General features: G+C 40.5%; 1 protein-coding gene across 1 annotated transcript; it reads right to left on the bottom strand.

Annotated features, from left to right (window-relative positions):
• Positions 1-7,232: 7,232 nt before the first annotated feature.
• Positions 7,233-10,082, bottom strand: LOC123953200 (olfactory receptor 2S2-like). Its single transcript, XM_046023229.1, has 2 exons — positions 9,162-10,082; positions 7,233-7,277 (listed from the first exon to the last, which is right to left on the bottom strand). Exons 1-2 carry the CDS (start codon positions 10,080-10,082, stop codon positions 7,233-7,235), a joined length of 966 nt encoding a protein of 321 aa, XP_045879185.1.
• Between the last annotated feature and the right edge of the window lie 753 nt (positions 10,083-10,835).

The following is a 10,835-nucleotide window of genomic DNA, read 5'->3' as shown; positions in this document are numbered from 1 at the left end:
AAACAATGAATACTGTTATGGTGAAAAAAATAAATTTATTTAAAAAATGTCTATACTGCCTAGAGCAATCTATACTTTCAATGCCATTCTGATCAAAATTCCACTGGCATTTTTCAAAGAGCTGGAGCAAATAATCCTAAAATTTGTATGGAATCAGAAGAGACCCCAGATTGCTAAGAAAATGTTGAAAAAGAAAAACAAAACAGGGGGCATCACGTTGCCTGATTTCAAGCTTTACTACAAAGCTGTGATCACCAAGACAGCATGGGTACTGGCATAAAAACAGACACATAGACCAGTGGAACAGATTAGAGAGCCCAGATATGGACCCTCAACTCTATGGTCAAATAATCTTCAACAGAGCAGGAAAAAATATACAGTGGAAAAAAGACAGCCTCTTCAATAAATGGTGCTGGAAAAACTGGACAGGTCTATGTAGAAGAATGAAACTCGACCATTCTCTTACACTGTACACAAGGATAAACTTAAAATGGATAAAAGACTTCAATGTGAGACAGGAATCCATCAAAATTGTAGAGGAGAACATAGGCAGTAACGTTTTCCATATCAGCCACAGCAACTTCTTTCAAGATATGTCTCCAAAGGCAAAGGAAACAAAAGCAAAAATGAACTTTTGGGACTTCATCAAGATCAAAAGCTTCTGCACAGCAAAGGAAACAGTCAACAAAGCAAAGAGGCAACCCACGGAATGGGAGAAGATATTTGCAAATGACAGTACAGACAAAAGGTTGATATCCAGGATCTATGAAGAACTTCTCAAACTCAACACACACAAAACAGATAATCATATCAAAAAATGGGCAGAAGACATGAACAGACACTTCTCCAATGAAGACATACAAATGGCTATCAGACACATGAAAAAATGTTCATCATCACTAGCCATCAGGGAGATTCAAATTAAAACCACATTGAGATACCACCTGACACCAGTTAGAATGGCCAAAATTAACAAGACCAGAAACAACGCGTGTTGGAGAGACTGTGGAGAAAGGGGAACCCTCTTACACTGTTGGTGGGAATGCAAGTTAGTGCAGTCACTTTGGAGAACAGTGTGGAGATTCCTGAAGAAATTAAAAATAGAGCTTCCCTATGACCCTGCAATTGCACTACTGGGTATTTACCCCAAAGATACAGATGTAGTGAAAAGAAGGGTCATCTGTACCCCAATGTTCATAGCAGCAATGGCCATGGTCGCCAAACTGTGGAAAGAACCAAGATGCCCTTCAACGGACGAATGGATAAGAAAGATGTGTTCCATATACACTATGGAGTATTATGCCTTTCCATACATATTTTAGGATCATTTGTTCCAGCTCTGTGGAAAATGGTGATGGTATTTTGATGGGGATTGCACTGTATGTGTAGATTGCCCTGGGTAGCATGGACATTTTAACAATATTTGTTCTTCCCATTTGTGAGCATGGAATGTTTTTCTATTTCTTTGTGTCTTCCTCAGTTTCTTTCATGAGTGTTCTATAGTTTTCAGAGTAGAGATCCTTTGCCTCTTTGGTTAGGTTTATTCCTAGGCTTCTTAAGGTTTTGGGGGACAATTGTAAATGGGATTGATTCTTTGATTTCTCTTTCCTTTTTCTCATTGTTACTGCATAGAAAAGCAACTGATTTCTGTGCACTGATTTTTATACCCTCCACATTGCTGAATTCTATATGAGACTTAGCAATTTGTGGGTGGAGTCCACATCTACCCACAAATTGGGTTTTCCACATCGAGTGCCACGTCATTTGTGAAGAGTGAGAGTTGACTTCTTTGACTGGAAGCCTTTTATTCCTTTTTGTTTTTGCTGAGGCTAGGAGTTCTAGCACTGTGTTGATCAGCTGTGGTGAGAGTGGTCATCCCTGTCCTGCTCCTGACCTTAGGGGGAAAGCTATCAAGTTTTTTCCATTGAGAATGATATTCTCTGTGGGCTCTTTGTTTGTGGCTTTTATGAGATTGAGGTATGTTCCTTCTATTCCTACACTGCGGAGGGTTATAATCAAGAAAGGAGGCCGTATTTGGTCAAATGTTTTTTGTGCATCAGTTGAGAGGAGCATATGGTACTTCTCCTTTCTCTTCTTAGTGTAATGTATGGAATCTCTATTATTTTCCATTGGTTTATTTGTCTGTTGCTGTGTTAGTGTTATGCTGCCTGAATCAATATTGCTTTATAGTATACTTTGATATCTTGCAGAGTATGTCCCTTTATCCCCAACCAGTACATCTTCAAATGTGTCTGGGCTGTTTTTAGTCCTTTGTTCTTCTCTGTACATTATGGAGCCAACTTCTAAAATTGTAGAATAATGATTTTGATGGTTTAAAAATTTGTATTACATTGAATCTATAGATGAATAATATTTGAGGAGAACAAATATATATATTAAAATATATATTAAAGTTTATGTTATATATAATTCTATATTAAAATTTACATTTAAATATCTGAACATGCATGCTTATATTTAAATATATAAATATGTACATTTATATTTCTTCATATGTTTTAAAATATTTCATAACCTGTTGCTGAAATGTGGAAATGCAATAGACTTTTTTGTACATTGATTTCATGTTGAGGAAAACTCTTTTCAATATTTGTGATTTATCTCAAAGATATTTAGATTTTGTATATAGTGGGCAATAATAACACCAGTGAATAATGACAACTTTCGTTTTCCTTCAGAATTTATAGGCTTGTCTCTTTTCTTGTCCTACTGCCCTGTCTGGGACCTCCAGTTCAATGCTGAAAGTTTTGTTTTGTTTTGATCATGACTGGGTCTTGTTTGAAATGCTCTGATTTCACCTATTTGGGTAATTACTTTCATCATCTGTTGTCTGTGACAACAGATGGGATGTTTGATTTGGTCATGTCAGTAAACACGTTCATCGGAGGCTGTAATCTCTTGAAGATTTTAGGGGTCATCCTAACGTGAGATAAATGGTTATGAGTCATAATGAGGTGGAAAGTAATCAGCACATAAGCGGAGCTGTGAAAGCCTCCATTTGTCAGTGGTCTGTTCTAGACTCTTTGGTTACCTCCAAAAGCATGGACTGAGTTGAAGGCTGGTTTTCTTTGCTTCTGAGACCTTTAGATCAGGGAGCGTTCATGTTTGCCTCAGGTCTTGGACCGTCCCTCCCACCTAATATTTGGGGCTGCTCTAAGGATGGGAAAGTGGGTGGAGAATGGCTCTTCCCACCTGCTGGCAAGAGGGAGAAGTGCTTTGAATGAGGGCACTTGGAGGATAGTTAAATGTCCTGAGGCTTACTTTCTGGACTTTTGCTTCTTCAAAATGAAAATATCTTGTGACTTCTCCTGTTAAAATGTGGTCATTGTAAATATATGATATTCACATAGGCCTCTCATATTTCTTATATATTTTCCATAGGTATTGTAAAATTTTTCTAACTGCAGTGAATTATATACAGCCCCTCTCGTGTATTGTCTTATTATTTCTTGTAGTTTTGGCATCTGAGTAAATTTTTTTCAGTTAAACAGCATTTGTGGTTCTTCCTTCTTTTCAATATTTATGTTCCTTTTTTTCCTTGTCTCATCTAATTATCTAGACTGCAAAGTGATGTAGACATTGAAAGCTGGTGACCTCATCCAAGTCATAGACATGCTGCTTCTGATATTCTAATACTTTATTTCATGTCAGTGGCAGTTTCCTCTATTGAAGTGTGCCACTTTTTAAAAATACATTTTAAAGCTTGTTGATTTTATTTATATATCTATTTATTTTTAATAATTTTTAATTTTTAATAAACATATAATGTATTATTAGCCCCAAGGGTACAGGTCTGTGAATTGCCAGGTTTTAAAAAAATATTTTATTTATTTGACAGAGAGAAATCAGAACTAGGCAGAGAGGCAGGCAGATAGAGAGGAGGAAGCAGACTCCCTGCAGAGCAGAAAGCCCGATGTGGGGCTTGATCCCAGGACCCTGGGATCATGACCTGAGCCAAAGGCAGAGGCTTTAACCCACTGAGCCACCCAGGTGCTCCATGAATTGCCAGTTTTAAACACTTCACAGCACTCTACCATAGCACATATCCTCCTGAAGTGTGCTACTTTTAAAAAGCCAGAAATCAATGTTAGGTTTTATGAAGTGACTTGTCAACATCTGTTGATGAGATCAATTTTTCCTGTTGAATCTATTAATAAAATGGTTGCATTAGATCTCCTAATCTATCCTAATGTTAGAAACCTTGAAACCCTTTACAAAACTGGGTACTATGTATCATGTATTTAATATGCAATGATTTAAATCTATTCAGGTTCAGTGTATGACTTTCATTTGATCAAGTTTCTTTGCTCATTCATTGTCCTCTTATTCTTTCAAACATCTTCATGCTAATACTTGTATACTGGCATTTCTTTTTTTTTTAAGATTTTATTTATTTATTTGACAGAGAGAGAGAGAGAGCTCACAAGTAGACAGAGAGGCAGGCAGAGAGAGAGAGGGAAGCAGGCCCCCCACCGAGCAGAGAGCCCGATGCGGGGCTCGATCCCAGGATCCTGAGATCATGACCTGAGCTGAAGGCAGGGGCTTAACCCACTGAGCCACCAAGGTGCCCCTGTATATTGGTATTTCTCTTAAGATTTCCATGAGCATATATTTTCTTCAAGATTTCATTTATCTGAGAGAGAGAGCATAAGAGAGAGACAAAAAGCAGAGCTGGGGCAGAGGGGAGCGAGAAGCAAATTCTGAGTTGAATTGTTGAGTGGGGAGCCAGACACTTGGCTCCATCTCAGGACCATGGGATCATGACCTCAGCCGAAGGCATCTGCTAACTGACTGAACCCCCAGGCGCCCCTCAACAAGCACATTAATACTTTTGTTATTTTGGTATCAATGCATTATACTCATCTTTATAAGAATCCCTTTCATGCCATACCCTTCATAAGATGAGATCTTCAATGGGATATAACTATACATCTTTTTCCAAATTTCTCAGCTTAATAAAGTTATCTAGAATTGGACCTAGAATTACACCATTGCTTTGTTGTCACTGTTTACCTCGATGCATTTCCCAATAATTTCTTCATATATTTGTCTTTGCACATTTGGTATCAAGTGTTCATTAGACGTTTTTAAATTTTTAATTTATTTTTTCAGTGTTCCAAGATCCAATGTTTATACACCACACCCAGTGTTCCATGAAATATGTGCCCTCCTTAATACCCCCCACCAGGCTCACCCAACCCCCCACCACACACCTCTCCAAGACTTTGTTGGTCTGCAGACATTTAACCATCGCCTACTGTGTCTTACATACTGTATATGTCCCAGTCCTTCCATTATTTATTTTTAACTATTTGTTGGGAAAACTGTATAAAGAAAATCTTTTTGAGTAAGGCATTATAGAGGTGTGTGCTGCCTGGGTTTGCACGTGCCAACAATGTTTTTTCAAGTGTCATATTGGTGCAATGGTCAGGGTGTATAGAATTCGGATTCTCAGTCCCTTTCCCTCAGCACTCTGTCAGCCTTGTTCCACTGGCATCTACATTTAGGGCAGCAGGGAAGGAGGCCAGCGGCAGCCAGATCTTGATCCTTGTTGGGAAGTACAGTTTTATGCTGTGGAAAAGTCTATAGAATTCTTTTGGCATATATGAAAATCACAACTTATCTTTGCATTGACTGTTCATAGGTAGGTCTTTTGGTACAATTCTTGCCTGGTGATTGATGAACATTTTATGAATCAACATGCAGAATTTCTGTTCAGTGAAATGTTTTTCTCCTCCTTTGTTATTTGTCTTTCATCTGTTCTGTTTTCTTCTCCTGAACTACTTAATGGATTCCCATGGTGTACCTTTTATGACTCTTACCTGTTCTTTAATAACCAACTTCTGTCTCTTGCTCTCTCTCTCTCTCTTCTTTTCTCCCTCTCAGCCTCAGAGAGAAACTTAAGTTCTTTTTATTTTAAAAATTCATTCTAAGTATTTTGTATACTTTTAAATACTTTCTCCTGGATTTTATTTAATTGACAATGCCAGTTTTTTCCCTAGGACAAATTTTTATCTCCCAGTCACCTTTTCTGCTCCTAGCTTCTCTTTGATAGACAGCTTTTGTTATTATTGGTCCAATGGCCTCCCAAATTCCATACAGAACCCACTGAGATTTTTCTTCACTGTCTCACCATCTTCCTGCAGTAACTCTTTTCCAAGAAAGGCTGTTTGTTTTGATGACTAGTTTATTTCCTCCCTATTGGGATAAAAGTTCATGTCAGCTCTCGGAGGCTTTCTATTCCGCTCATTCTTTTAACTGGACTTCTAGATTGCTCATTATTGGGATGTGGCTTGGAATTCCTCACAAGTCAGGGGGGTTATTCTTAGATATCTGCGGATGAACGTCACCTTCCTCTCCCTCTGACTGCCATGTAGGGTTGGGTATTCTTGGGCAGAAAAGCAATTGATGGTCACCAGTTGGCTGCATGCATGGTCGAGCCAGGTTGGGAAGTTAAGAGAATTAATTTGATTCTCCTAAATACATTCTTCTAAATACATCACTCTGATGAGCTCTGGGAGGCCTCAGCTATCCAGGGACAGAAGCAAGGGGTGAATAACATCCTCAACAAGGGGAAAGGAAAAAGGCCTGGGTCTTTGACTCTTACATCAGTTCTGCCACCACCTACACACTCTCCTCTGTGCTCCCAAGGTGTGAATGGTTTTCTGGTGGGGACCATGACTGAGGACAGGAAAAGGGGTCAATTTTGGAAACACAGGAAGAGAACAATTCAAGAAACAGGTTTAGGAATTAATATGAAAATAGGGAGAAAGAAGCAATGAGCACAGAGATAAAATATTGCTATTGTTTAATACGGAGTAGGATATGTTGAAAGGTGTATGAATCAAGGACCCATCCAAACATGTTCAAAGAAAGAGGCCAGGGAGCAATTGAATTACAGATCTATAGCCTAGAGCTTTTTGTAAGTTAAGATTAAAACTTGAAGAGTTATTTTCCCTGGACATCAAGTAGCTCAGTATTCATCCCAAGGATAGATGAGTATAAGGCTTGACCAATGGTATATACTTATGTAGAAGTGCTTCTAGAATGGGACAGAAACGTCCCATTAAATGTTTCCTTATTCACACAAAGCGTTCTGTGTAATTGGATATGCCTATGTACCTTTGACGAATTTGGCCCTTTATCTTATCCTCTGAGCCCCTCAGGTGAGAGAAACTAGGGAATAGAGATCTACCAGGACCCCTACACCATCACTGGATGACGTGTTTGTGTAGGACCAGGTTCTTCACAGTGTCCTTCACGTCCTTGTTGCTGAAGTTGTAGATGATAGGTTTGAGCATGGATGTCACCACCCCATAGAAAAGGGAGGTGAGTTTGTCTGAAACATCCTGCTTGTCTGCCCCCATTGGTGTCCTTGGATTTGGGCTTTCTATACACGAAGAGCATAGTTCTGTAGAAGATGACCATGAATGTGAGGTAGGCAGAGCAGGTAGAAAAGGCCTTTTTCCTTCTCTGAGCTGGGGGTGTCCTCAGGTTGGTAGCAATGATAATCACACAGGAGATGAAAGTGTAGTGAGCTGGAACGCCCAGAAAGATCACCTTGGCCACTGTCCAATGGTCACATCCTGTGCATAGGATTGAACAAGGAAACCCCCAAAACATCTCCTAACAATGATACTGCATGGCTCCACTAAGTGTCTGAAGTTTGCTTAAATGGCCACGAGAAGGCATTTGTGTATTTGCAAGAGCAAGGTTGTTCCCTGCTGTTGCAAAGTAGAAATTAGTAACAGGACTAACATTAGGATCAGAAATTTTATTAAACGAACACTGATCCTTAGGCAATTCATTCCTAATAAATAAAAGAAAATGTAAGTATCATTTGAATCAAAACTTCCAAAATCTGTTCTCAAAAAAGGATTCTCTTTCTAAATTCTCTTTTTACATACGTCTACCATATTCATAGAATTTCATAGAACTTGCCATAAAAATGTTTCTATTCATCTGCTTACACCTCTGAGTCTCTCATTTACCTTGTGTGTCTATTGCTCTATATAAGGACAGTGTCTTACTCTGTTCCACATGGCACAGAGCACTGGGCAGCATTCATGGTACAACCAAAACTGGTATCTAATAGTTCCATTGTGCTTACCATTTACACAGCACTCGTCTGTAATTAGTAATTTGTGTAATATCAAGAGGTTAGGTATAAAACATGAAGAAATAGACTGACATAGTTTAAGCAACCCACCAACAATCGTAGGTAAGAAAATGCTTCTCTGTTTTTATCCTGCTGAGATATGGAGGCTCAGGAAATGCTACCAAGTTTACATCTCTTAGATATTCACATCTCTTGGACATTCACTAATATACTGTAGCATATTAAAGACTTTGAGACCTGGAACAAAGAAATGTGTCAAACGTTAACCCCCAAAGTCTTCAAATATTTTTAGCCTCTGTCTATCTGTCGGTCTATCTATATCTCTATCATCTTTCTTTTTCCAGAATGTGAGTTATTATCTAACCAAATATTAGCTTTTCTAGTGGGAATTGCTGTAAGTGATGAGCATCAAATTCAAACTCTATACTCCTTCTTGCCATTAACTTCTTAGTGGTATTTCATAATGTGAAGTGCATTGAGAAAAAATAGCCTCAATTTTCTCATAGCTAAGAAGAAATGGAGTGTACAAAATAGCTTGTTCCCACCCAAAAGCTCTCTAGGTGGAGAACTTGTCTTTGTCTCTTCTTAAACTTCAGCCAAACTGACTGTCTTCCAAAAACAGTCCAAAATGAAAATTCCCACTTCCTCCTTGTTCCTGCGACTCTTCCTGGGGAATCCAAGAGGGATGGCAACAGTGCCATTCACCAAGCTTGGTCTGATGGCTGGCTTCTTTCTCCTTGGTTTTATCATGTGTTCAGAATGTCCTTGTGTATTCAATTAGTGATCTGTTGTGTGGCATCTGTGAAAACTCTCAGCTGTGTGGCTAGAAGTCAGAAGATAGACTCTGAAAAGTTAATCATTCTCTGAAAATGGACAGAAGGGCAAGAGAGGATTCTAGGTGACATGACTTGTCTTTCAGATGGCAGCTATAATGATTAGAGGTCCTTTATCCCATAGGGTAGGAATACAGAGGAGCCCTCCATCACTGGGTGAAACATTTCTGAGTGACCAGGTTCCTCACAGCCGCCTTCACGTCCTTGTTCCTGAGGCTGTAGATGATGGGATTGAGCATGGGGGTCACCACCCCATAGAAGAGGGGGATGAGCTTGTCTGAAAGGTCTTGTTTGTCTGCCCCCAGGGGATCCTTAGACTTGGGCTTCCCGTACATGAAAAATAAGGTCCCATAGAAGATGACCACCACTGTGAAGTGGGCTGAACAGGTGGAGAAGGCCTTTCTCCTCCCCTCAGCTGAGGGGATCCTCAGGATGGTAACAATGATGAACACATAAGAGATGGAGATGAAGAGAACTGGGGCCCCCAGGAAGATCACGTTGGTCACCCCCATGCTGATCACATTGATGGAGATGTCAGTACAGGCCAACTTCAGGACAGCCAGGATTTCACAGGTGAAGTGGTTGATGACATTGTCCCCACAGAAAGGCAGCTGAATTGTCAAAGATGTGTGTACCACAGAAGCCGTACCACCAATAGCCCAGGAGCTAACAGCCATGGGGACATAGGCAGCCTTGCTCATGACCATGGGATACCTAAGGGGGTTACAGATGGCAACATAGCGATCAAATGCCATCATGCTCAGAAGCACACACTCTGTCCCTGCCATAGCAAAAGAGAGAAACATCTGCACGGCACAGGCTGAGAAGGAGATGGTTTTCCTGGGTGTCAGGAAGCTATCAAGAATGAGGGGGACTGAGGAGGTTGTGTAGCAGATGTCCAGGAAGGAGAGGTTCCCCAGGAAGAAGTACATGGGCGTGTGCAGGCGGGAGTCAAGGATGGTCACGAGGATGAGGACCCCGTTGCCCAGCAGGATGACCAGGTACATCAGGAGAATGAGAACAAAGAACGTTTTCTCCAGCTTTGGGTGGGCTGAGAGGCCCAGGAGAATGAACCCCGCCACAGGGGAGGACCAATTGGCCTTTTCCATGTGCTATCCCTTCTGTCATCAGCCAGGTATAAAATCACATGGGGCTTTCTTGAGAAAAAGCTCAGGCATCTGGAACACCATCACTGTGTGCTATAGAATAGGAGAAGATATGTGCGTAAGAGATAAATGACTGAAAGAGACAGTAGGTAGGAGTGTGCTTAGATCTTAGATGGGGGATGGTCAGGGCTGGAAAAGGGCTTACAAATACTGCACTGAGGCCCAGAGAGGGGAAGGACCTGTCCAAGTCTTCTGAGCAAGATGGTGATAGAGGAGGACCTGAGCCCAGCAGGGGTAATCCCCGGTCAAGGAGGGCTTTTCCTCTCTTTATTATGAGCATGGGAAAATGCTGTAAGTTACTTCTTTTTGATGTAAATGCATAGAAATTTCATTTAATCTAGGCTTTCTTAGATTCTTAGAGAGGAATATCCCCAAGCTGATCCTATCTTACACTACCAAAAATTCGGGGCACCTGGGTTGCTCAGTGGGTTAAGCCTCTGCCTTCAGCTCAGGTCATCATCTCAGGGTCCTGGGATCGAGCCCTGCATTGGGTTCTGTGCTCAGGGGGGAGCCTGCTTCCCCCTCCCCCTCTGCCTGCCTCTCTGCCTACTTGTGATCTCTCTTTCTCTCTCTGTCAAATAAATAAAATCTTTTAAAAAAAGAAAACAACTACCAAAAATTCAAGCCTTGTTAAACATTGATTACATTTGGAAGGTACTTTTAAAAAAGCATTAATCTGGGGTGTCTGGGTAGCTC

This window comes from Meles meles, chromosome 11 (assembly GCF_922984935.1).
Source record: "Meles meles chromosome 11, mMelMel3.1 paternal haplotype, whole genome shotgun sequence".
Classification (NCBI taxonomy): Eukaryota; Metazoa; Chordata; class Mammalia; order Carnivora; family Mustelidae; genus Meles; species Meles meles.
The sequence above is the reverse complement of the archived record's forward strand: the minus strand, read 5'-3'. Positions and strand labels throughout refer to the sequence as shown.

Bases quoted from the DNA above. Each gene is read 5' to 3' on its own strand.
- LOC123953200 (XM_046023229.1), bottom strand. From the start codon at position 10,082: ATGGAAAAGGCCAATTGGTCCTCCCCTGTGGCGGGGTTCATTCTCCTG. The intron at 7,278-9,161 runs GTGAGGAACCTG...AAGGACGTGAAG, and splicing joins ACAAGGACGTGAAGGCGGCT to GACACTGTGAAGAACCTGGT.